At 50.5% G+C, this 27,077-nt stretch overlaps 2 protein-coding genes across 9 annotated transcripts in view; both read right to left on the reverse strand.

The window, feature by feature from the left end:
• The window catches only part of Pitpnm2 (phosphatidylinositol transfer protein membrane associated 2), a 131,826-nt gene extending 111,149 nt beyond the window's left edge, over positions 1 to 20,677 (reverse strand). For 4 of the 6 annotated variants that reach the window (XM_029533691.1, XM_029533689.1, XM_029533690.1 and 1 more), the window contains exon 1: positions 20,568 to 20,677. The gene's annotated coding sequence lies outside the window, so the exon portion shown is untranslated. Of the gene's footprint in view, positions 1 to 4,065; positions 4,113 to 19,096; positions 19,120 to 20,567 lie in introns of those variants that run through there. The other 2 variants (XM_029533682.1, XM_029533681.1) reach the window with 2 other exon arrangements.
• Positions 20,678 to 23,746: 3,069 nt separating this feature from the next.
• Mphosph9 (M-phase phosphoprotein 9) overlaps positions 23,747 to 27,077 on the reverse strand; it is a 71,929-nt gene continuing 68,598 nt past the window's right edge. For all 3 annotated transcript variants that reach the window (XM_021186757.2, XM_021186755.2, XM_029533849.1), the window contains one exon: positions 23,747 to 26,568. In XM_021186757.2, coding sequence (XP_021042416.1) covers positions 26,467 to 26,568 — 102 coding nt within the window. In that variant the 3' untranslated portion in view covers positions 23,747 to 26,466. The remainder of the gene's footprint in view (positions 26,569 to 27,077) is intronic.

Below are 27,077 nucleotides of genomic sequence, written 5' to 3' on the forward strand. Positions count from 1 at the left end.
GGAGGAAGGGAGGAAGGAAGGAAGGAAGGAAGGAAGGAAGGAAGGAAGGAAGGAAGGAAGGAAGGAAGGAAGGAAGGGACAAATTAGGGAGAAGGCTAGCCCATTGGGAAAGGAGGTGTGGGGTCCTAGTGGCGTCAGCCTGATAGCCCTGGGGGACACACACTGGTCTCTCATCTGTGGTCCCAGAGAACAGTCTAGCTTGCGAATGAGAGTCATTACCTACCATCCCATAGCTCCCTTCAGTCACATGATTTGGCCATCAACTAAGCTATCTCCATCGGTCCCTACTAATTAAAAGGCAGGTTTTAAAAAAACACTTTTGAGAAAGATCAAGAAGACTGTTGAGAGATGTGGGGGGCTGGCTGGCAGGCAAGGTGTTCTTGTACAGATGGTGCCGTGGCAGTAGCTGACTCTGTAGCAGGTAGTAATCCGCCCAGCTCCTCTCACCTGGATCCCCTGAACACACTGTACACCTTTCCAGACTACACAGTAGACCTGGGATGCCAAAGGAGGGACCTCGAAGCCAAAGGGACATTCTGAGCCCTACTCTGGGGTGGAGCACAGTTTATCTTTCCCAGATTGCATCCATCATCCAGAACTGAGATAATGGATATCTGGCTTCTGTGAGGATGACGTCACGGTACACAGATATGTTCTAGAACATTCTGAGAGACTCATTAGAACTCCACTGGGAGATCTGGAGCGCTCGGCACTACAGCGGCTACTGCATATCGATGCCCCTGGGTCCGCTGAGATTCTGAGTCCCAGGAGGTAGCTGGCAGAACTGCCTGAATGTCACTCTTATTAACTGGAAAATGGGGCCCCCATCTCCTGACACCCAAGAGAACAGATGTCAGATGTCTCTTCCCCACCAGGTTCACCAACCAGTTTCTGCTGACACTGGAACACAATGGCAATTGTTTCCTTAGCTTCTCGCTGGCCACCATATTGTCTGTGCGGCTGATCGTCTTCCAGTTTATCTACTTTACAAACCCAAGGCAAGTGTATCCACTTAAAACATTAATTTTTAATTAATTTTTAAAACCTCTTTTCTAAGAGTTATGTGCGCTTCTCTGTTCCAGACTATTTTATTGTTTGAATCTAGACTAGTGACTAATAAGAGAAGGGTGTGTGCCTTTAAAAGGACATTTATGGTCACTTGTGTCTCTAGCTGCCCCCCCACCCCCAGGACCTTGCCTGTCTTGCTGCAATACCCAAGAGCAACTGCTCCTCAGGTCTGCGCTGGAATCTGCATTTGGCTGGTTCATGAAGTGGAGTGAGCACTGACGGGGGACGTTACCAATACAGAAGGCTTTACTTGCCCCTCAGTTTCTGTCTTTCAGAGGAAAAAAACTTAGCTCCTTCAATTGCTTTGCTATCCCTCACCCAAATTATCTGCATGGTTTTGTTTCCTTTTTTTTTTTTTTTTTTTTTTTTCATTTAGTAGGTCATCTAATATTTAATCATCTTTTACATTTATGAGGCTGTAACAAGTCCTGCACTGGACATTCTACTTGGGAAACCTGGGGAGATGCAAAAAAGGAAGCAGTCCCGCTGCAGAAGAGAGGAAAGGAGGCCAGGGAAACCACAGCAGGTGCACACACACGTACACGCCTGCACACCACGGGGACAGCCAGCTAGCCCTTGTGAGCCAACACACCATCCACCAGGCCCAGTGAGGACTCTAGACATAAATCAAACTAGTCACAGAAGGTTTCCTGCAGGAGGTGGCGCAGATAATAGGGCAAAGAAGCAAGAATGACGGCCTCTGGATTGGAGTTGAGTCTCACAGGCCCCAAGGCATACTTCTTGTCTACAATTTTCTCGGCTGGGAAACAGGGGAAATAATTACAAACAGTAAGGGACCGTGGGCAGTAGCCAGTTCAGACTCCATTTGTATGCTGAGGCTGAGGTTCCAAGACAGAGCTTATCTGTCCCAAACCATTCTGATCTCCTTGGCTCTAAGGGGAAGGGATGAGAAACCAGTGAGACTCTGAAGCCATGAAGAACACCCCGCAAGACATGACTCCCTGTGGTAAGTGCTGGGGCTCCTGGCCAGAAACAGGGCCAAGTCTGAGGGTGGCCATCATGCTGGGCTCAGTGCAGTGAAGAAGGGGAAACTGGGGAGATCCTAGAGCCACCCAGCTTACACCTAGGTCAGGAGAAATGCACCTGCTTAAGCACACACCAACGGCTGTGCAAGGATAACTGCTCGTGTGCATGCAGCCACTTATCTACCAACCCAAGCTGAGGACAAAGGGTTCTCAACCCAAGTTCATGTTCTTCGCAGAAACACAGCTTTGGACATAGGATCCTGGAAGATATAATTAGCTAAGGTGAAGTCACAGTCAACAGGGAAAGTCCTATCAAGGGCGACTTGATTTAGTCCTTATAAGAAAACAGACACAGGCCTTGGCTTTATATGAGTGGTAGAGCACATGCTGGTGTGCATGAGGTCCCAGGTTCAACTGCCAATATTGCCGCAAATTAAAACACAGAACTAGTTGTTGAGCTGGCAAGATGGCCCAGCAGGTAAAGGGACTTGCACCAAGATGGATGACCTGAGTTTGATCCCCAGGCCAAGAAGAGTCAAGTCCCCTAAGTTGTCCTCCACCTCCACATGCATGCCACAGGATGTACATGCATGTGCATGCATGCATACACAATCAATCAATCAATCAATCAATCAATCCATCGAGTCTAAATCAACCAAAGCAAAATGACACAAAGGAAGCAATCCAGGTGGTGACAAGACAGTGAGGTCACGAGCCTGCAAGTCGCCGCCATCAGCGGCAGCTAGGAGGAGGCCTAGGTGGGGCACCTTCTCCCTGGGGTGGGCAGTTTCAGGAAGGGTGCAGCTCAACCAGCATTGGGCCTTCCGTGGGGAATGAATTCTGGGTGGTAGAGGCCACCCGACTTTTGGTACTTAGTTATGATGCCCCAAAAGGCTCACAGAGAGACACAAGAGAACCTAGCCGCTGTAGTTTGCCCTTCGGGGCTCTAAGAGACAGGAAGAGTCTGGTTCCATGTGGTGGCCCTTCCCTGCCATCATCAATGGTCCCCTCTCTGCTGCCAGTCTTGTCTTCCCTGAGGTCCTAATGAGAAAGAAAGACTCACTTGGCTGTGACCCCTCCCAGCTGGGGACTCTGTCCCTTGCTCCTTTAAGCCTCCAGCCAAGCCAAAGTGTGAGAGAACACAAAGGCTCTGAGGGAGCACAAGAGCCACTAAGGGTCTCCCAGAAGGTCTGCAGCAAGGCTCCCCAGGCTGTCTACATCACCCACATCCAGTGTCCCCGCCAGCATCCTGGGCCCCCCAGCAGTGCTATCTTCCACCCACTCTGCAGCTGGGGACCCTGGCAGGGGCCGTGGGCAGCTGGCATCTGCTCTTTGAAAAGGTATTTATCTTTCCACTTGCGGAGAGCAAACGAGTGCCATAAAAGGACATGCCCAATGTCAGGTGCAGAAGCGCTCCACAGAGACAGATGTTGTTCACACGGGCATGAGGCTGCTAACTGCCAGGACTGCCCTTGCAGAAGATCCTGGGGCCCCCGCTGTGCAGGAGGTCGCAGGCAGGCCACAGATGTGAACACTGTCCCCACGCCTGCATCAACAGTGAGGCGTCACGCAGTCCATGAGCACCGGGGGTTCTAAGAACATCTGCGCCAAGCCCCTGAGCTTCAGGTTTCTATTTGTTTTCTTTCTCTTACCATTTCATCATTTTGAGTTTATAGTCCAGCAGCCTTTAGTGCAAACATAAGGCTGTGCAGCCACGGCTGCTATTCTAGAACATTTCACCATCCACTGAAACAGTTCCCAGCTTCCCTCTACACTGACCCCTGCTAACTACCAGCCTAACTTCCACCTCTAGGGTGGGGACTGACAGTGCGTGGGCGGGCGGCGTCACGCGGTATTGACCTTGCGTGGTTATCTTCTTTCACTGAGCAGGTCCTTCCAAAGCTCCGCCCCTGTGTGGTGTGTTAGCACTCCACTCTTTCCTATGGCTGCATGCTCACCACACACAGGGACCATGTTCTCCTTATCTGGTGCTGGAAAACCCAAGCCGTACCTCTTGGTTACGATCTCCGGTCCTACTGCGGACACTGGAGAGGAGCTGCTGCGGCCTCTGCTCTGGCTTCTCACGGGTGGCCTGTGCAGTGGACTCACTGGTCACGTGGTAGTTGTTCTCCACAGCTGCAGCAGCATCCTCCATCCCGCCAACTCCTCCACATCCTCTCTGACACTTGCTTTACTTTATTTTTAGAGGTTTCAGATCACAGACAGGCCCAAGGCTCTGAACAGATACAGCCGACAGGATGTGGCTCCTCGGCCCACGGTGGCCAGGTATCCACATTAGACCCGTAACCACTCAGCACAGGACAACGCTGGTGTAGTCAGGAGGATACAGTTCAAGTTCCTGCTTTAGGGCTCGCTGGCTGTGTGACTCGGGGCAAATACGTTAACTTCTCTGAGCCTCAGCTACTCCCGCTGTGGGAAAGGAGCTCAGGTAGAAGTGTCACATCTCCCTGGAGCGAGACTGGGACTGACCCTAGGGTCTTATGGTAAAGTCTATAGGACGACACATAAGAGGTAGGGTGGGTTGTTTCCTCTTTCCACCTTTGACAATTAGCACGAAAAGGGTGAGAATGTCTTCTCTCCGATTTCTTCTCTGCCTTCAGATAGAGAGGACAAAAGGAAAGCAAGGAGCGGGAGGAGTCTAGATATTCTCCTGAGGACAGCCTTAACAAAACACACATTCTCACACACACACACACACAGAGCCATATGACCCTCATCCCTCATCAAAAACTCAGTTTCCGCAATCATGTCATCAGATCCAAGCAAGTAGGGCAGGATTCTCAACCGTGAAGACATGAAGGGGTAATGAGGTAAAGCAGAACCCCCAAGATCACAGGGCACCTCTCAAATGGGGTTCCCACTCCTCTCTATCAATCTAGCCAATACAAGAGATAGCTGTGGGCACTGTCCACACATAGGGCCACACCCAGAGACAACTCCGTGGCCAGCCATTACTCTATCACTGCACCTGCCTCTGTGGTGTTCCAGTGACTTCCCTCCCTCTCTCCCACTCCCTCAGGGGGAGGGGGGAGGAGTGTGGGGGTGGGGGTGGGCGTTGTTCATGCTGACCAAGGCCCTGACCGAGAAGTCCCAGGAAGGAAGCAGCTCCCAGTCCTCTCTGCTAGTGGAGGCATGTCTCCTTATGGGCCACTAGCTGATATCTCCATAGTGACAGAGTGACACAGGCAGCAAGAGCTAAAAATAGCACCTCTACCTGATGAAAGCCCTGCTTGTCCAGTTCCGGCTGCGTGGGACTCTGAAAAGCCTGGGGACCAAGATCTCCACAAGAGAGGCCCTTAGGCCATTAGAAGGGCAACAGCGCACTCAGCTCCTCCTGGGACACAGCTCAGCCGAGGTCCTGAGCTAATGGGCTCTGTGTGGGTGGCCCCCCAGAAGGCCTGCAGTCACCAGCATTCTTGTTCTTGTGCAGGCAAACTCTCCTCAGCAGGCCCAGCGCAGGTGCTCCTCACAGTGAGAGGAGCTCCTTGACAGTGAGAAGCGCTCTCTCCCCAGCTCCCTCCCCAGCGCGCTCTGTGACAGGCTTCTCCTCAACACATTGCTCCGGGCCCTGAAGGAAGCCCAGTGGGCTACTTAGTAGGTTACCCCAGACTTGTCCAACCCCAAAACGGGCACTCAAGGTGGTAAGGTGCCCCTAAATAGTAGGTCCATGCAGAACTCAGAGCAGGGCAGCCAGCATTTGAGACCAGGAGGTGGGGGGACCTTGGGGACACTGCCTTCCCCTGGGCCTCAGCATTCTTTCCTCTAAGGTAGGCCGCCTTCAAAGGCAACTGTGTGGCAAAGTGAGGACAAGACATGGTGCAAATGGTACAAAAGCGCATGGTGCCACGCCTGGCGGCACTGAGAGAGGGCGTTTGTGACCGTGGGCTAGCCTGGAGACCCCTGTGAATGGACATTTCCATGTGTGGAAGCTGTTGACTGGACGCTGCCAGGTCAACCAGAGCAAGGCACACAGATACCAAGCTTAGCCTGCTCCAGGACAGCCCAAAGGTGAAAGAGAGATGTCTTGGAAAGAACCTTTGCCAGGATCACAGCGGCCAACCAACAGCTTCATGTGTCACTAAACACCAAACAGGGGTGGGTACAAAGTTCTGCACTACCCTTGCCTCGCATGGCAGTGCCCTTCGCCATCCTCCTCTCCGAGGGCAGGGAAAGGGTTTTTGTTTTTCTGATTTTTTTCAATGTTCATAGTCAGGAAATACTACTTTTCATTTATGCCTTCTAAAACTAATTGATTATTTAAAGCCGTTTTATTTAGTTTTAATTTTATTTTATATAAATGGGTGCTTTGCCTAAATGTATGTTAGTGGCCCCTGTACATACCTGGTGCCCTCAGAGCTAGAAGGGGGCACCAAATCTCCTGGGACTAGAGGTGCAGATGGTTATGAGTCACCTTGTGGGTGCTGGGAATCGAACTTGGGTCTTCGGGAAGAGTAATCAGTGCTCTTAATTGCTGTGGGCGTCATGTCCCTAAGTCCTATTCAAAGCCTTTCACAGGTGATTGAGAAACATTCTCACAGTGAGACTACTTCACATGGGCTCTGGCCCCTCAGATTTTCACACGATCCATGTCATCAAAGCTTTCTGCCTGCTATAAACAACCCCCTATAACTTCCACCCCACCCCCACCCGCAACCACGGTTCATTCACTCTGTTTCTCTGAGCCTGGCCTCTCGGTACATTTACTTTCTGTGACTCACTTGCTTCAATTAGCATAATGACCTCAAGTTAAATCTGCACGGTCCTATATCTCATATTCATCTTGCGGCTACACGCTTTATCTACGGACAGACTGTAAAACTATCTGACTTTTAAATTGTCCCTGTAAATTTACCATGACCGTATATGACTTTGAATTTTTTTTAATGGTTTAATTGTGTGTCTGTATATGGGTTGCGTATGTGTAGATAAGTGTAGCAGCCCAGAGAAGCCAGAGGTGGCGGATCCCCTGGATCAGGAATGATAGGCAGTAGAGACTGCTGTGGGCACTAAGAATTGAACGGAGGTCTTCTGCAAGTGCAGGGACTGTTCTTAACCACCGAGCTCTCTCTCTGGCCCTGAAAGATTTTTTAAACTAGTAAATAGATAAAATTTTAACCTAGGACCAAAGGAAGGGTCCACTTGCTCCTCCCTCGGTCTCAACCTGCCACTCCATCTGTGTGACCTTGGGGAGCTGCCCTCCCCTTCCTCTTCTGTGCAATCTGTCACATGGATTCCTAGCCTGACTATGTTGTGGTAAATCTACAAACAGCCTGAAATTCTCCAGTAGAGCGCGGTGAGTACAACCAGCCACTCTTCGTGGTCTGAGTTAATCATTAGGGATCGGTAACCACGAATGGGAACCACAACTGGCCTGACTGGCCACTGGTAATGGACTTCCCAGGTTGCTTGTTCCTCAGGCACATGGATGGTTAATTAGGGCAATGAAAGCAAGTGTGACCCTGTGAATTCCATACTGACTTCCTGCTCCCACTCAGCCCCCTCAGGCTAGTGATGGCAGGCCATTCTCTTGGCTACCTTTCCTGAGCACCAAAGGACAATGACCCAGGGAACATGTGTCACCTGTGTTCCTTACCATTACCTGCTGGGAATCAGTATAAACTCAGGCCACTGAGAGCCAAGACGCCTGCCTCCTTCTGCAGCTTGTTCCGGGTCCTTAGCATGCATGGGAAGGAGCCTTCGTAGGTCCACGTCATAGGTGAGACCCTTCAGAATGCTCTGAGGGTGACACTGAGACCACCGACCTTCATACCTGTGATATAAACACCTGTATACACCCTATCAGGATGACAGTGCACATACAAGCCACCCTCATAGACCATCTGCTGTCCAGCATCCCTAGAGGTGCAGACAGAAGCCAAGACACAGGGAGGTGTGATTACCAAAGGCCACCCACCTCCAGCTCGCGGCGTCCTGGCCAAGTATGATAGCTTCCTTTTGGTGGTTGTTTGGGGGTTTGTTTGTTTTTCAAAACAGAGGGGTTTTATTTGTTTTTCAAGATAGAATTTCTCTGTGTAGCCCTGGCTGTCCTGAACTTGCTCTGCAAATCAGGCTGATGTTGAACTCATTAATCTGCTTGCCTCTGGCTCTTGAGTGCTGGGATTAAAGGGGTGTGCCACTACCTGGCTCATTTTCCAACTAGAAGTAAACCAAAGCCAAAATCTCACTGACCCAGAAACATCCAAATAAAATGTGGCCTGTCTACCCAATGTTGTTCACCCCTAAAAAGACAGGCAATTCTGGTATATACATACTCTAAGTGACCCCTGAGGCCATGAACCAAGTGAAAGAGGTTAGAGTCCCAAAATGGGGCATTAAGCCACCAATGTGACATCCCTAATAGAATCGCATCCGTAAAGGCAGGGAGCAGGTACTGGGGAGGAGGGAGAGGAACTGTTTAATGGGGACAGAGTCTCAGCATGGGAAGATGCTGCAGATGGATGGTGGGGATGGCTGCACAGCCACTTGAGTGTTCTTATGGCTGTTAAACCGTACACTTAGAATGATCAGAGTGATGGATTTTATATTGAGTGTATTCTGTCACAGGAAAAAAGGACCAAGGCACTGACATATGTACAGCCTGGTGGCCCTGAAAATATGATTCTGAGTGACAAAGAAGCCAGACACAAAAGGTCACACATTATGTCCATTGTAGGTGACTATGGAAACAAAAAGCCCATTCACTTGCCAGGGGGCCGGAGGAGAATGGGGTCTGCCAGTAGGTATGGGGCTCCCCTTTTAGGGGGTAGAGTGTTCTGGAATGAGAAAGATGGATGGATGTAGTAATAAATGTCGCCAGTTGTAGACTTCCAAAGTGTCTCCCCATCTGAACGCTGCCATGCTTCATCACATGACCTTCCCTGGAGGAATGGAAAGAGACGAGGCATCTAGTCTGCCCACACAGAGAGGGCGACAGCGGAAGGATTCCACACAACCCAGCCTGGTGACCTAAAGCAATCACTGGGGTTATTCACAAGATCATGGATGATTCAAAGAAAGCTCCACCAGTGAGAAGCCAGCCCACTGGGCACCAATACCACCAAAGTGCCGACTACACCTGCTGCATGGATAACTCACCGAAAGATGCACCACTGAAGACCGCAGCAACCCCACCCAAGAGCACTACCTCCTGAGTTAGCCTTCCAATGGGGAGGAAGCGGTGAGCAGCCCTGAAGGCCTTGAGCAGCAGCAGCAGCAGCAGCAGCAGCAGCAGCAGCAGCAGCAGCAGCAGACCATGGGTCTGCTCACTCCCTCAGTAAGGGGATGTGAACAGATACAACCTCAGAAAGACCTGGTGTCAGAAGCAGAGCAGTGACCACATTCAGTACGAGACTGCAGCTGCACAGCACACCTGCGTTACAAGGAGGACACCCGCACACTGCCACACTTCCTCTGTGTGGAAGGTTCCCCTACTGCCTCTCTTCTGTTTTCTTCCCAGCCCCTCTCTTGAGCTCCACATGCCTCTGCCTTACATTGCAGCCCACTCCACCTTCTCTGGGTCTAAAGGCTAGGACCCTGGGTTTTCAAGTGCTCTGTCATGGTCCAGAGGAAAAGAAGAAACAGGCAATCTACAATCTGGGAGAACAGGTGGGCCTAGTCCTGAGACCCTAAGACTCTGCTTCAAGTTCTGAACCAGCCCAGGTACTCTGAATAATATACCAGCAGCCTGTCCTGACTGGACATTTGGGCCCCAGGAGCTAAACCGTGAGGCCAGCAAGGCAAGTGTGACTTTGAATGGTCAGCAAAGCCTCGATAGAGTATCTGCACCCTAAGCCGGTTCTGCTGCTCCAAACGCACTGCCTGGGCATGCATGGAAACACCCAACTCCTGCCTAAGGGGCCTGGCCCAGTCTGCTTTCTATTGCTGTGATAAACACCACAACCAAAAGCAACTTAGGGAGCGTGGTGGTGTGAATGAGCATGACCCCCCCCTACACGCCCCTCCATGGGCTTGCTCATATCTGAATGTCTAGCTCTCAGGAAACAGCACTGTGTAAAAGGGTTAGAAGGACTGGAGGAAGTGTGTCTCTGGGAGTTGGCTTCTGTAGATTGGGATGTGGCTCACGGCCTCGGCTCCAGCTCTTCCCTACATGCCGCCATGTTCTCTGCCAGGATGGCAGTGGACTAAAGCTCTGAAACGGTAACCCAGCCCCCAACTAGAAGCTTTCTCTTCTAATGGCTGCCTTGGTCTACTGCTCTTCAACAGCAACAGAACCCCGGCCATGTCGGGGAGGAAAGGGTTATCTCAACTTATGGCTTCCATCATGAAGGAAATGCAGGTCAGAAACTCAAGCAGGAACCTGGAGGCAGGCACTGAAGCAAAGGCCGTGGAAGAACGCGATTTATAGGCGTGTCCCTTCTGGCTTCCTCTGCTAGCTTTCCTATATACCCAGAACCATCTGCCCAGGAATGGCACTGCTCATGGGGAACTGGCCCTTTCAAACAAGTCAAGAAAATGCTTCCTCCAAGACTTGACCATCAGCCAGTCTGACGGAGGTCATTCCTCAACTTATATTCTCTCTTCTCAAATGACTCTAGTTTGTGTCAAGTTGATAAAAAGCTAAACAGACAAGGCCCGAGTCTACTGTTCCTCATTACCTCATGTTTCAGCAGCCGTAGACCCTTGAGTGCCTCTGCTCAGTAGCCTCTAAGAAGCCGGGTCCAACCTCCTCCTCCTCTGACCGGCTTCCCACTACCATCTTTCACAACACCTTGGGTCCTGTGCTTTCTCTAAGGAGGAAGAAACCAAGAAGACTAGATAAGTACAGGAGAATGACAGGATTGAGGACCCTGGCTCTAGAGGTCTACTCTCCCAGCCTGAGCCAGCCCTACGACACTCAGAACCTTTATAAAGTCCCATCTTGCCCCCTGCAGAAAGGAGGCCACATACCAGAATCCCTTGGCCTACTGTGTCTTCTCTTACCACTTACTCCCAATTAACTCATCTCCCAGGCCCTCTAGACCCACACCTCTGTGCCTGACCTCTGACCTCCAGCGATGTAAGCCTAGACGACTAAACCACAGGATCAGAACTGGCCTCCAAACTCCATAAACAGAGAGGGTCCTAGTGCATGCGATCCTGTCTCAGGGAATCTGCTGCCAGGCTCCACAGCCCTTTGGCTTCTTTTTGGAAAGCAAAAGCTTCAGACCAAACAGAAGAGGAATTCTATTTCCCTCTCGGAGAAAACAAAACCGAAAAGAAGCAACACACACAAATTCAAACTTCCAAGTTCTCTGCACTGTTTAAGACACAACCAGACAGGAAAACCCTGGCAGATTAAAAGCAATAGCAGCATAACCCACAGCTTGGTCACTTACAGTAGTGTGACTCAACACAAACAGGTATGTGAGGAATGGGGACCTCCTTATGCCTGGAGTCTGAGCCAGCTGTAACACATTGAGGGCTGGGATTGAAATCATGAAACAGCACGGGCAAAGCACGACTGACTACCCACTGGTGACCTCAGTCCCTTCCTGCTGACCACAGGGCTTGGGGCAGTTTTGAATCATGCTAAGGCATCAATCACACCAAGATGGAGAATCAGCGAGTGGTTCCTTACCGCGGATTCCCAGTGAGACCCAAGATACCAAATCAGCACCAAGCCACTCTCCCAGGCACTGGTGACCCCAAGACAACCAAGCTACAGCCCCTCACAGTGTGTGCGGCAGGGGAGGGGGCAGATCTGGGTTCCTTGTGGTTGGGTTCCCAGGTAAGAGGAGAACAGCAGCCTCCGAGAGGAATCTCCACAGCAGGAAATCCGGAGCCCTGAGTAACCTGGAGGGTTAGGGTCCAGCTGCTACCTGCATGAACTCAAGCAGCAGTCACACCATGCCAGGCCACCAGCACAGCCTCTGGCGAAGGGGGCATCTCAGATTGTATGAGCTGACGTGGAGTTCAGCCCTTGAGTGCTAATCCCACCCCACTGTCCTGTGCCCAGCCCTATAATCCCAGGGCTTCTAGGATAGGCAATGTCACTCACTGCTCCTTGTGGAAAGGTCAAACTCTTGTATTTTCCCAGTCCTCCTCCTGGCTCGACTCTTAAATTCCTCCCCTCCCCTGGCCTCCCACTGGAAAGTCAGACAGAACATTCTTCAGGAAAGGGCTGGGTCGGGTGGGAAGAACCAACGTGAAATGAAAAGAAGCTAATGAAGTCAGGAACCGTGACTCTCCGCTACCCAAGGACTGCAGGACAAGCAGCACCGGTCAGCGGTCACTGCCGCGAACTCACGACGCTTCTGTGTGTCACCCACCGCTGGGAGCTGACATCAATCTGGCGCTCTCAGTCACTGCATGGGCTAGAAGCTCGGCTGCTCTGCTCGCTAATGGCAGGAATCTGTGACACACATCCCTTGCCACCCCCGGCAGCCAGTGCTCAGGCTCTGTGGCGCCTGAGTATAAATTAGCAAGCTCCTCACTACCTTAATACAGATCGTGCTCTGGGCCAATTAAACGAGCTGCTTCAGGACTTTGCTTCGTTGTATTGGAAAATGTCAAGCACGGGGGAACATGCAGTCTTAGGTGACGCATGTCCGATTGATGGCTGAACAAGGGAGAGTGCTTTCGGGACTCTAGCGGCTTTTGTTATTAATGGTGTTTTAGTGTTGGGTTCTTAAACACATCAAACAAATCTCCTTAGACTGGTAGTTACTGACTGCCACAGGGGAAGACTGGGGCCTCCCACCTCCCAGATGGTCCAACCACAATAAACGTTGGGCCTGTCAGATGCACAACACTGACGAACTAATTGAAATATGCTGCAGAGAGCAAACCCCAAATAAACGTGAAATCACTGCCTCCCTGCACTAGAGCCCACCGACTTGCCTGCGTGTCTGGCCGGCCCTGCTGATGGAGTGCCCCCTCCCCGCCCCACCTTCCACACCGCCAAGCCTGGCTAATTCAAAAGACTTAAATGCGGGGGTTTTTTTGTTTTTTTTTTCCAGTGTGATTACCCAAGTGAGAAAAAGTCTAATTGCAAAAAATGTTTGCTTTTTCTTCCCCATTGAAAAGAAAAAAGAAAATCCAAGTAAAGAGTCAGTTCTTACAAAGCGGCAAGAAAAGCAATTATGGCCTTGGGCAGAGGAAAGGAAGTGGGTACTCCTCCTCAGGAGAGATAAGCACCGGCCTGACCATGGGGCAGCCCTACCCCTGGGCCAAGGGGAACTGCTGCTCCTGAAGGACACGGGAATATCCACCTAGTTCTACTCAGTGCCCACTTCTGATAGGACTCTCATGTTCCCTTGAGTCCTCCTCAGGGGACCAGGAGTTATAGGACCTGACGCCCAAGCCTACGAGGAAAACACTAGGAAAGAGGAACAGCCTGGGCAGACCCAGGCAAGAAAGGTCCTTGCTGGGAGCCACTCTTGTTTGTTTTGGTTTTTTGGCTTTTTGAGACAGGGTTTCTCCGTATAGCTCTGGCTGTCCTGGAACTCACTTTGTAGACCAGGCTGGCCTCGAACTCAGAAATCCGCCTGCCTCTGCCTCCCGGGTGCTGAGATTAAAAGGCATGCGCCACTGGGAGCCACTCTTAAAGCAAGCCCTGGGGGAAGGAGCAGAAGCAATCTGGAGAACCATGAACTTTGAGTGAGCACCTGGTCCCTTTCTGCTTTTAGAGAAGGGAAATAGGCCCTGTCCAACAGAAAGTGGGACTTTCTAGAAGAAGGAAAGAAAAGGGCAGCCAGGTTTCCTTTCTTTAGCATCTATGATAACAAGCTCACAGGAGAATCTGCCACTAGCCAGGTCCTGAACTCCTAACCTTCATTCGCCAAGCACAGGCTATGTAGCAGCAAGATTCCCGGAGGTGGACAGGTTTCCAGGATGTCAGGGCCACCATTATTGGGGGCCTGCATACTTGTAAATGCATTTAGTCACTAAGACCTACTTCTCAGGCTGGAGAGATGTCTCAGAAAACTTGGGTTAGATTCTCAACAGCCACGTCCTGATGTGGAAACTTAAGGGTTCTTTGGAAGGTCGGTTGGATGGCGTTTTGCTTGGGCAAACACTTGAAGGAACGTTTCATTCAAGTGGACACAGGTGTGAAAGGTTAAGGCCGACTCGTGACGTGACGGAACATTTCCCTGAAGTAGACGCAGCAGAGAGGACGTTCTGCTAAAGCACATGAAAGGAAACTCGATGACGGATTCTTTGCTAACGACAGGCATATATTGGTCCGATTTACATTGGCTACTTGAGCTGTATTTGTCGGGACTCCATAGAAAGAAAAACACACCAAGAAACTTCTGGTGATGTGTTGCAGTTTGTTGCCACTTCCAATTACCTGTGCTAAGGCAAGACCTGTACTGAGACAAGACCCATGGTGAGGCTAGAGCCATACTGAAATAAGACCCGTGGAGGACATGAGATGTTCGGACGGTATAACTAGGACTCCAGGGAGTGACAGAGACTGAGCTCGGCTTGCTGGTACAGCTGGCTATGCAAGGCTTGTGGGTCTCGAGTCTTCGCTGATCTTCACTTCCCTGAGAGAGGCACAGTCAAGAACTTCTCCTGGTGTTCCTGTCGGTCCCTCCTGCTGGCTCCAGCCAAGGCTGAGGCCTGGCTGTCCTGCTAGGTCCTGTCACTGCTATCGCTATCCCGACTCTACTGAGCTGGACTGCTGGTGTATCCCCAAGGTGGATGGAGCTGCCGCCACCTGCTAACCTGTGAACTGAACTGCCAGTTTCCAGACAACACAGATGGGAGTTGCTCCAAAGAACCTTTCTAAACAGGCTCACTTCCCCTGTATCTTTCTTTTCCACTACCTCTGATGGATGGTGGGTTACAAGAAAGGTTAAAGCATTTTAAAAACCATCATTAAAAATAAGATTAAAAAAAAAAAAGTTACAGTGTCCCATTCGCTCAAAACTACCGGTAACTCTGCTCCCAATGCCCTCTTTTGTCCTCCTCAGGCACAGGACACACGTGGCGTATGTCCATACAGACAAACACACATAAACATAAGTAAAGCTGGGCGGTGGTGGCGCACACCTTTAATTCCAGCACTCAGGAGGCAGAGGCAGGCAGATTTCTGAGTTCGAGGCCAGCCTGGTCTACAGAGTGAGTTCCAGGACAGCCAGGGCTATACAGAGAAACCCTATCTCGAAAAAAGAAAAAAAAAAAAAAACACATAAGTAAAAATAGCTTGTTTTGTTTCGTTTTGTTTTAAGAGAAAGATTTACTTATAACTCCTAATCAAGGCCCCAAATGTCTTCAAGGTCATTTACAAATTTCCGCAGATGGCAAACGTGGCCTGCCTGATGTGCGGGTTTCCCACTGAGGAGGAGCAAGGTGACGGCCCACCGTCTGTCTCTGCTCTCATACTGTAAATGAATATACCCTTCTGTGGTTGGTTCAGTGCCACATTGTTTTGCATGTCTGTGAGCTTTGTTGATTTTGTTGTTCAGAATGCCCCGGAAGCACTTGTCTGGAGACACTGAGTACAAGTTATGACATGCAAAGAAAATGCCTGTCAGATGAGCTCCCTAAGCCACTGTGAGGTGAATGTCAGGGAACCAGTGACACATCCTAAGTCAGATGTTTTCTAATAGAAATACACATTAAATAACTTAGTGTGTTCAGTGACTGATGAAAAGATCTATGAACAGATGCTGCCAGGAACCTAACCCTTTATTCTCCTAAGCAAAGGTTCAATGTCCGCCAGTTTAGGGTCCAGTGTGACTTTGGACAACGAAGGTACTTTGACTAGGACAACTCAACTGTCCAGGTAACCATGATGCTTCCATGCCTGCAGGTGGTCAGAACATCCAACAGGGAGCAGCAAGAGCTTCAGCCCGGAGTTCAGAACCCGCCTCTGGGTCTCCCCTGCTGTCCTGTACCCATCATTCCTTGTTCTCTCTCCACAATACAGAGACGGGTGGCAGAGGGAGGTGACTCCGGAAGAAAGCTGTGTGGAGCAGGCAGGACTTCAGGAAGGAACGGGCACTGTGACACTTCTTCATCAATGTTGTCATTTCCCAAGGTTGTAGCTTGGGGTTTTGATTGTTACCAGATCCCTGCCTACTGCTGCTACTGGTTAGCTTCCATTCTGCCCTCTGGCAAGGGCAACTGTGGCTATGAGTAATTTCAGCGAACAACGTCAGCCTTGCCCCTCCTCACAGCTCTCTGTGTCCACACATCAAGGTTTAGCTGAGGTCTGTCCCAGCGTTCGCTGGGCTGGGCCTAAGGAAGTCAGCACCTTCTACTCATTAGCAGACGAAGTGTGGCCACCGGCAGACTCAAGGCCTGAAGACGACTCACGGGAAAACAGGAACTAGGCTGGTAGTGTGGTCCTGGGACGTCCCTGCCTCTCATTCCTAACAGCAGTCCCCAGCCCACCTCCAGCATTGTCAGAGGAGGTTTCCACTAGCCTCGCCCATCAGGCTTCAGAGCAATTCCCCACTCCTTGGCCCAGAAACCCTGCTCTGATGGAGTCATGGGAACTTGCCTAGAGTTTAAACAAAGCCCTACATATGTCTTTATCATTGTATGGCTGGTCAAAATTCTACCTAAACACCATTCCCCTCCATTTCCTGGCCCACCCCATACATTTCCTACTAGAATGGAATGTATCCTTTAAACTGTAAGCCAAAATAAATTTTTCATCTCTTAAAAAAAAACAATTCTCCAAATACAGCCCTCCTGGGAAGTCACCCAATGGGGGACTTTCTTCAAACCACGCTACGAGTCCACATAAGCATCAAGTGAGATGCTATTCACCGTATCCAAGTTACATCTGTCCGCTGCTGTGGAGACACTTTTTGTGATGGCTCACGTAGAATGTCTAGATCATGTAGGTGCAATGGCTCATACCTTTAACCCCAGCATTTGGTAGGCCGGGGGCAAGAGGATCTGAGTTTAATCCCCAGAGCCCATATAAAAAGCCAAGCACGGTGATGTATGCTTGTAATGCCAGCACTGGGGAGGCAGAGACAGTGGGAATCTCCGGGGCTCACCAGGCCAGCGGGCCAGTCTACTCTGCAAGTGTCTAGCCAATAAGATACCTTGTCTCAAAATACAAGGTGGAAAGTGAAAAGCACCCAAGAAATGACAACTGAGATCCTCTGATCTTCACGTGCAGCATGCGCGCGCGCATGCGCGCGCGCACACACACACACACACACACATCCATCCATATGCCCAAATAAACACATACACGAAAACTAAAACTATAAACAGATTAACACAGACAGACAGACAGACAGTAAAGTAGAAATAAATATGCAGACTCTAAGGTGTAATTGCCACGTGGGGATAATCTGCTACTGCAGGCTGAGTACGCAGAATGCCAATGAGAAAAATGATAATCAGTAGGAAAACCAAAGCCAAAACCAGCATGGTACTAAGGCAGAAAGAAGTGGTACAGATCCCAGCAGAGTCTGACCAAATCGGCTGACTCCTCTATCTCTCCGTTTCTTTCTCTGGAAAAATGGGAGGTCCAGGGACAAGAGCAGGTACTGTGTGCAATGTGTGTATGTGTGAGCCATGTACACTCTGGAGCTCAGAGGACATAAACAATCCACCGCCGCCTTACCCATTCTCCTTCTTGGCATCACAGGAAAAGCAGGGAAGACAAAGTGTGCCTGTCCCTAAATTCTAAAGAAAAAAAAAGCAAACAAAAACCCCACCGGAACTGGAGAGACGGCTCAGCAAGTAAGGCACTGGCTGCTCTTCCAGAGGGCCCAGCTTGAATTCCCAGCACCCACAAGGCAGTTCACAACCCTCTGTAACTCCAGTTCCAGGGAGCTCCAACACTCTTCTGGCCTCTGTGGGCACTAGGCACGCATATGGTGCACCAATATGCCTGCAGGCAAAACACCCATACACACAAAGTAATTTAAATAAACCTTTAAAAAAAGAACCACAAGCATTATTTTCCATATGGAACATTATAAGAAGCTGCCAACAGATGGGCTGACCTCAGATGAGGTTTTAGAACAAATCAGGTCAGAATCTGTCCTGGCTCTATTTGAAAACACCCCTGGATATCCAATAAAGGCTTACTAAGCATCAATAACATGACCTGAAAGCTACTACTAAGTAGTTTGGGGTTACTGCGTGCAAAGGATTGACTGATCTCTCCCGCACAGAGCTGAGATCTGACCTGCAGCCACCTGACGGCTTCCTCGGGGTGGTCTTCCTGGTCTTCAACATCACCCTCTCCTGCCGGCGGCCAATGGCACTGCCTGCTGCCCACTGCCTGCGAGCCCATCCTCGCCCTCCCGTGCAGAAGCACATAGCTCCTGGGCTCTTCCCAAAGCAGCAACAGATGCTCTCTCTGTTAATCCCTACGAATAACTGCACGTACTTCATTACTGGCTCTCCTTAAACATGAAGCCGGGAAGCCTCAGCCGGAAATCTGCCTGGTAGTAAAAGAGGCCTCTGGATAGATAGGAAGGAAGGCAGTGTGATAGAGAAGGGCCGGCGAACTATAGCCAGGAGGGTTCTTGGTTGTCTCACACTGTCTAGACAATTGTCCGTAAGTGCCTGTTGGGTGTGAAGCACCGGGGGACAGAGGAATAGGATTTAGCCCTGACCATCTGCGAAGTGACGGTCTTAGCAAAGAGGCATGTGGTAACTCCAGATTAGGCCAGCTCAAAGATGGAGGGGAAGGGATCAACCTCCTCCAGTCAAGGCCCGGGGGTAGATAAGGCTAGCTCGGTCTCCGGCAGGGAAGAGAGTGAAAAGGCACAAGGAGACTTGGCTCAAGGGAACCTGGAGGGCTGGAACTTAAAGAGTGTGACCGGTGACACATCAGAAGGGAGACGGTGAGAATAAACAGAGATAAACAAACATGGAATTTTAGATTCTATAAGAAACAACCAAGACCAAGAAAAGCCACTCAACTCTCTAACTCACACAGCAAGTTTAGGGAAAGGCAAGCATAGAACCCAGCCCCCCTCCCCCCCGGACCCCTCAACTCCCCACCCTGAACCTGGGAAGGAAGGGAAGAGGAGATAAAGCTAGCTGCCCATGCAACATTCCCCACCTAGAGAATGGACCTACAGACCTACCGCCAGGCCCTGGTCATCTCCACAGCAGGGAATGTGCAGTCCCAGGCATTTGGCAAAGTCACTCCCTCCGAGAGCAGCCCTTCCAAGTCATTGTGTTTCTCTGCAGTGGGAGTGGTCTGTGCACCTATAGCCACCCCAGAACGCGGTTTCTTCACAAGAGAAAAAGAATTTGACCACAGCAGTCCAGGAGCCAAACAAGGAAAGGTCAGGGAGTCAAGTGTCAGAAGAAACTCTGCTCCTGGGGACACTGGCTGCACACAGTGGGGCTGGACCACAGTGGGAGGCCCTACACGAATCAAACTCCACGTAGGAGCATACAAGCCAGCCCTGGGGAGTTAAGCTAGGCACAAACTATCTAGAAGGCAGAGATCCGAGTCACACTGATTAAAAAAAAAAAAAAAAAAGGCTGTAGGGAGTTCAAAGCAAAGACAGGAGCCCAGGGCTGGGTGGCGGCAGCTATACGTTTACTTCTTGAGGGAGGGGCTACCCTATCAGTTGGGGGTGACTATCAGATGGGGCAGAGGTGAGAAACTGGCAGGAGGCAAAGGATGATGCTCAGTTTGGATCTCTTGAAGAATCCCATTCGGGGAGGCAGGGAGGCCTAAGAGTTTCAGAGATAATAGAGGGGGATAAAGGGAGGAATCCCAGGATTTCAAGGCGGATGCAAGAAGGCTACTTTAGAGGGGCAGAAAGCTAGAGGCCTGGCCTTCAAATGGCATTTGTACAGAATTTTTACTTGGAATGAGCATTTAGGATGAGGGAGCTGGTAGTTGTATACACTGGGGGAAGGGAACATTTAAGTTTCCCTCTCGCTAGCCCCCCCCATGTGTTTTTTTTTTCCCCACAGATAGGAAGGAATGTGGGGTCGGTGGGAAAGGAAATCGCCACCCCCACGCCCGACATTAAGAATCTAGGATCTCTCCGGACCTCTGGAAAGGGAGCTTTGGGATGGGAAAGGGGCCACACCCCATCCTCAGGCCCCAATGCCCACCCAGTGTGGCAAGGGATGTCCTGCTGTATGGATGCAGGAGAAACCCTGAGAGCACGGCTCTGCCCGCCACTTCCTGCCAGCTCCAGAGAGTGGGGGCTGGGGGGGTCTCCTGGGACAAGCCTTGCCCTGCCAACACACCTGCCCCCTTGTCCCGCTGTGACACTTGTCCTCTGGGGGAGGGGAGGCGAGGAGGAGAGGGGTCCCCCCACAGCCGAGCAATCGAGGACTCAGCATTAACAGTCCGAACCGGGAGGGGACGGTCACTAAACGACACCCGGGGCGGGGATCCCGCGCCTGCCTCACGCGCTTCTCCCAAGCGGCGTCCCGAGGGCCCGACCAGCGGGACAGCAGGCCGCGCGCGCGCACGGTGGCCCGGCACTGCGGGCTCTCCCGGCCCCGGAAGGGCTGCCGTCCTCCCTCCGGTCCTCCCGCCGGTCCGTCCGTCCTCCCGCTCGCTCGCTCGCTCGCTCGCTCACTCACCCGCTCGGCCGGCCGCGCTCCGGGCTCCTCGGCTGCCGCCTCACGCCGCGTCCCGGGCAGCGCGGGCTCCACGGCCCCGGCCGGGCCGGCTGCACCCGGTGGCCCCGTGCGCCCCCGCCGCCAGCTGGCCCCGCGCGAGCGTCCGGACGGCGGCGGGCATGCTCCGGGCCGGCGGCGGCGGCGGCGACGGTGGCGGCGGTAGTGGCGGTGGCGGCGGCGCACGTGCTGGCGCGCGACTCGGGCCGCCGGCCGCGGTGGCCGCGGTGGCCTTCGGTGAGCGCCGGCTTGACGGGAGGACGAGGGCCGGGCCCGGGCCGGCTGGAGCGCTCTGAGCCCGCGGCGCCGCCGCCGTGCCCCCCACGCGCCTCAGCGGCCGCTGCCTCCCGCGCGCGCCGACCCGGCTCGCATTCCCTCAGTGGCGGCGGCGGCGGGCGGCGCCTCCTCAGGCCGCGCGGGGGAGCGGCGGGGGCGCGTCGCGGAGGAGCCGGGCCGCCGCCGCCGCCGCCGCCTGCGCCGGAAGAGCCGCTCCGACTCTGACCCCGCACCGCCGAGCCCGCGCGCGGGAGGAGGGCGAGGGGCGACCGCGCTCGGGGAGGGACCCGGGGAAGCTGGCGGCGGCGGCTTCGGGGTTTTGTTTTTGTTTTTTTGTTTTTGGATTAAACTCCTCAGGAGACGGACGACACTCTTAAGGGACAAGGAGTGGCTTTCAGCCACCGGGCGCTGGGAAGACTGGGGGCGGGCAGGCCCCGCGTTGGGTCCTGGTGGAAACCCGAGGTCTTTGCCTTCTGCCGTCGAGTCCTTTGCACGAGACTCCCGGCGGGAAAAAGTAAAAAAAAAAAAAAAAACCGCCTGCTGGCCATCAGCAGAGGGAGTGGTGGCCACCCGACAGGGTGTGCAGCTCAGGTCCCCACCTCCCAGACAGCAGGATCAGGTCCAGAGCAAGCTTCATCCCCTCGCTCCTCTCCCAGAGGACTCTCCGATTGTCACATTAAAAGACCAAGAGGGTCCTTGGTGAGACTCAAAAGAAAAAGTCAAGGTTTTTTGTTTGGTTGGTTGGTTTGGTTTGGTTTGGTGGGTTGCACAATGACAGTTCTGTTTGTTAGCCTGGAAGTCGTGGAACTAAAAAGAGCAAAAAACAAAAACAAAAAAAACAAAATAAAAAAACTAACACCTAGTGATGATTACCCATATGGAAAGAGAGACAAGCCAGCTGTTTGTCACTGGACACTGCCCCCAAGACAGTATCCAGACAAAGCCAGGGAGCAGAGGACCACACCAGGTGTTCCTCTCCTCCGGCACAGTGGAGACAGCAAGGGCTTGGAGAGGCAGTTTTACAGAACTCGATGTCCACACCCAGACAAGGGAAGATGTTAGCTAAATACTCCTACTGTGAAGTCACCAAAAGGTGCCCTAAGGTGCATTTAGAAACACTGTTATAGACACGCACACACGCGCGCGGGCACACACACCTCTAGGCTGAGGCTCTATGCCACTGGCTGCCTGGAATGTATTTCCTGTATTAATTTTAATATTCTCAAGACTATTAACCAAACCATGCAGCTCCCAGGACTTGAAGACCATCATTAAAATCCAGCTCTCACAGACAGTATGAATAAACTCACAGATACCAGGAAAGCTCATATCCACAAATATTTATTGAGTGCCTAAATGCAAGATGGAAGGTGCTATAATATGGTCCCTGCTCTCGTGGAGCTCACAACTTCATTACTCCAGTATCTGACCAGATTAAAAAAAAAAAAACAAAAACAAAACAAAACCACAACAAGCACTTGTCTGACCAGCAGCAGCGCTGTAGGAAGCAGTAACTGATTTTTCACATTGTGGGTCACTGTCACAGTTCAAGTGTACAATGTAAGTAAGACAGGATTATCTTTGAAATCTGTGAATTCATAGTGAGGGCGTGGCAGGTAATGATCAGCAGATGCCAAGCTATGGCTTGATTCCTCACGTAGCTGAGGTCTCTTCTGAAACAAAGGGCAAAAACCAGGTGGAGGGGGAAAAAAGCTTCTAGTGAGGTGCTAAGAGCACTGACTAACTTAACACGGTCTGAAACGTCCATATTGCTCTTGGCAAGAAATAATTTCTGGCAAAATCTGTGCACTACCAGGGCTTTAATCAGACTGGCAACACACAAACGTGTGCATGACCCACTGATGAATGTCACTTCCAAGGGCCCCTTACTGTTTTAAAGGTTCTTAAAGACTTGCAGCACAAAGTTGTGCATTTAAAATTAGTGAAAACTTTTCTTGGGATATGTGAAACTTATGATGAGAATTTGGGTTTACTACATATATGGGTGCAGGGTTCAAAAGACAAGCAGCATTTGGCAAAGCACCTGGCTTTCCTAGGCTAAAAGGGTAACACTAGTCAGGTTTTAAGTCCATATTTATGTCTAGCACTCAGTGGCAGGCCCCTCTTGCAGGTGGTCAACGGCTTTTAGAGGTCTAATCATGGAACTTTTGAAGGAAAAGTTACTTTAGTTAAGCCAACATTAAACTATAGTGGAAAGAAGTCAATATTTATACTCAGTAAATCCCATTCATCCATTAAAATCAAAATGCTTTCTGAATTTACATTTGATGGGTTAACTTTCTGTAATTTTCAGTCACCTAATAAATAAATACCAAGAAAATTCATTTAAAATCCAAGAAAACCCTTGATCTTATCAAAGAGCAAAGACAACATAGACCACCTAACACAAATGATAACCCGATGTAGTGACTGTACAAAATCATCAACTTTAAAAAGAAATCACTGGGCCAGGAGCATAGCTCAGTGGCGGGCTTGTCTAGTATGCCTCAAAAAGAACCCAAAAAAACAAAAAAAAAACATGGGGCCAGAAAGATGGTTTAGTGGTTGAGAACACCGACTGCTCTTTTTTTTTTTTTTTTTTTTTTTTTTCGAGACAGGGTTTCTCTGTACAGCCCTGGCTGTCCTGGAACTCACTCTGTAGACCAGGCTGGCCTCGAACTCAGAAATCCGCCTGCCTCTGCCTCCCAAGTGCTGGGATTAAAGGCACATGCCACCACACCTGGCTCTGATTGCTCTTCCAGAGGGCCTGGGTTCAATTCCCAGCACTCACATGGCAGCTCACACCGGCCTGTAACTCCAGTTCCAAGGGATCTGACACCCTCACACAGATAATACAAGCAGGCAAAACACCAATGCACATAAACATAAATAAACCATTTCTAAAAAAAGAAATCACTAATTCAACATGGCAGGAACTGGTTCATCTGAACCGTGGTTCGGTGCACACTCACTTCACACTGGCCGATCTGCACTGAAAGGATTCTCCTCTCCTTTGGTCTCTACACTAAGGAAAGCGGGCCTGGGCCAGGGTGTGGCCGGCCCCAAACCTCCCTTCTCGGCCTCCACCAGCAGGGCGTTAGTTCCAGATAATGCTTCTCCTGGAGCCACCCCTCAGAGCTCCCGCAGACGGGCTTTGGGAGAAGAGAGAGACACAGCTCCGCAGCTGGAGAGGTTACTTTCTATGTACACGGTAAAAGGCACTTCCCAGAAGCTGCAGGCTCACTGGGATTGTTGTTGTTTTTTAATCCATCCCAGCACAGAAAACAGTTTGCCTCTCTTGGGTAACAGATGCTCTTTAAGACTGCTACCCTGCCCGCTTTTAGGCTGAGCCGCTTTTTAGCTGAGTGTTCATGAGATACGCATTACTCAGGGCAGAGGCAGCTGCAAGCACGCCCCTTGGTGTCTTTCTTTATAGCTGTGAGGAAGAGAAGAATGAAATTTCTTTTTCAAATAAGTAATTGATAGTTTACATCTATTACACACTTCAAAAACCAAAGCATATGCTTTCTGAGAAGCGCAGAAGATGTTTTCATGGCGCTTAATACCTTTTTTGGAATCAGCCAATTATAGGCACCCAAGAAGATAACTCCTTGGCAAGATAAAGCTAGTGGCAATTTCTTCTTCTTCTTCTTCAGGATACAATTGACTATATACAATGAGAGGAGGGAACGATGAGACACACGAGAGCACTGTTAGCTTGTTCGGGCAGTCATGTTTGTTGGTGCCAGCACACGTGCCCTCACACACGCGGCCACCACTCTACCACCACGTGGGCAGTACTCTCAGCCCCTCAGTTCTGCATGTCACATGGAGGGACATATTAAAAAATAGACTATCCCTTTATAAGCACTCATCACAACTATACAAGAGCTTGCTTAAAATGAATCTTTTTTTTTTTTTTAAACTGTAACATAATTTTTAAAAGGCTGAAAAAAAAATCAAGAATAAAGGCACTTGCTTCTAATGATAGGAAATCCTGATTAAGTAACTCTTCACTGGTTACTGAAGAGGAGCTCAAAGATTAGGGACTATCCCAAGGGTCCCCTCATGCCTGAGAGCCCCAAGTTGAACAGGGCATAGGTGAAGCTTTGGCGAGAAAACGCTCGGAGACCACCTGAACCTGCTGAGACTCATACACTGAAATGGAGCTGCCTGGATGCCTTGGGTCGTTCTCAGTAGTTTCTCATTGTGGAGAAAGAACCCAGGGGCAAACCAAACTCAAAAGCCTGAGCCCTGGCCCTGGCAACCAATGGCGAGAGCTCAGACGAGTGTCTGCAGACTCAGAGCACAAATACGTGGGTGCTGGGTTCGCACTGGCCACCAGAAAGGGAGTGGGTGAGCAGCCCAGACATCACCAACGGTCCCAACACAGACAGGATACTTGCTGCTCCTAGTTGGGAACTGCTTCTCCTGCCCACACAGCGCTCTTACAGAGAGTTAGGGAATGCCACCCAGGTGACGAGCTACAGTCTGCTGCAGGGCCCTGGGGAACACACATCCTCTGTCCATTATCAAGCAGGGTCGAGTGCTCTGAGCGCAGACCAATGGTTCTTACAGCGCTACTGTGGAAGTGCTTTTCTCTTTGGCAAGGGTGGAGGTTAAGAGGGTGAAATTGTTCCGATGATAACTTTGGGAGCTAAAGCTTTATGCTTAATGGAAACTGGAGCCACCCTGGGAACAGTCCAAGGTAGGCCACAATGTAAAGCATGAACGACGCTCGGGCAGGAAACCCAGCTCTCCGCCTGCTGCTTCCAGCTCTAATCGTTTTCTTTCCTCACAAACAAAATTATTGTAGAGAAATAAGTTATATCTATGCAGTTTTAAACTCTCCGGCACTCAAGGACTACTTTTTTTTTAAACCATTGACTTACTGGGGTGGGAAGGGATGTGAACGCGCCACGGTGTGTGCAGAGGTCAGAGGACAGCCTGTGGGAGCTGTTTCTCTCTTTCTAACACGTGGGTCCTGGACTTTAAACGGGTCTTCAGGCTTGGCGGCAAGCGCTTTTACCTGCTGAGCCTTCTTGCCGGCCCAATTATTCTACTATTCAAGGCATGTGTTTCACATAGGAATTGTGTTATCATTTCTTAAAAACTTCTACAGAACCTAAATGCAAACTATACTATAATGTTTTAAATATCTAGCATATCAGTCTATCCTTATGGAAGCTGCTAAGAATTTATTTTAAAAATGAATTCTATTTACAGTGTAGAACAAGTTTATAAACCCAGTGTGCAAAGTTCGTTGTAAAAGGATAACACTATTTCTTTACAAACAAGCTGCCTCCCCAGTTACATTTCCTTCTTGTTGATAGAAATTGGAGACATGTGCTATTTAAAAATAATGCTTTTTAAATAGTAAAATATACAAGAGGTTCCTGAGCATAACAAAAATATCTTGAAAATATGTGGCCATTTTTAAGTATAAAATAGCAGGTGTAAGAATAGCATGATTGTAAAACTACTGTCTGAAGGCTTATAAACAGTAGAAAAGAGCGGGCCTTTTCCGAGTGCATAATTGTTACATTAGTGCAAACAAAAAATGTCTCAAGTTTAATGGCTACCAGTCTCAAAGATTTGCAGAGCTGCGCAAAACATGAAACTTCTTGAGGGTCATCCGAACTGAGCCCAGCTCACGATTGATCTTTTCCAAACGATCTTCCAAGGCTTCCTAGGTAAAGGCAACGGGAAAGGAAATGAGAATCCTCCTCAAATGCGCTTGGTCTACAGTCAACAAGCACCAGCTACAGACCTTCAGCATGCAGCACGAGAGCAAGTGCACACGTGGAAAAAATGGCGGGAGCCGGGCATGGTGGCGCACGCCTTTAATCCCAGCACTTGGGAGGCAGAGACAGGCAGATTCCTGAGTTCAAGGCCTGTGAGTTCCAGGACAGCCAGGGCTATGCAGAGAAACCCTGTCTCGAAAAACAAACAAAACCAAAACCAAACCAAAACAAAACAAAAAAAGAATGCTCCGTCTGCAGGGCACTCTTGGCCATATGGAAATTCTTCACGACAGAGCAGCCATGAGAGGGGTGACGACCTGAGACTGTATGTGCAGAGCCTAAAGGTGCTCTCCACTGGTCATCAGAGAAGTGTGCATTCTGGATGCAGATGTAGCCACGGACACACATTCCACATAACCTGACAACAACTTCTCCCTTTAAAATGTTGCTGGAG

Source organism: Mus pahari, chromosome 23 (assembly GCF_900095145.1).
Source record: "Mus pahari chromosome 23, PAHARI_EIJ_v1.1, whole genome shotgun sequence".
Classification (NCBI taxonomy): domain Eukaryota; kingdom Metazoa; phylum Chordata; class Mammalia; order Rodentia; family Muridae; genus Mus; species Mus pahari.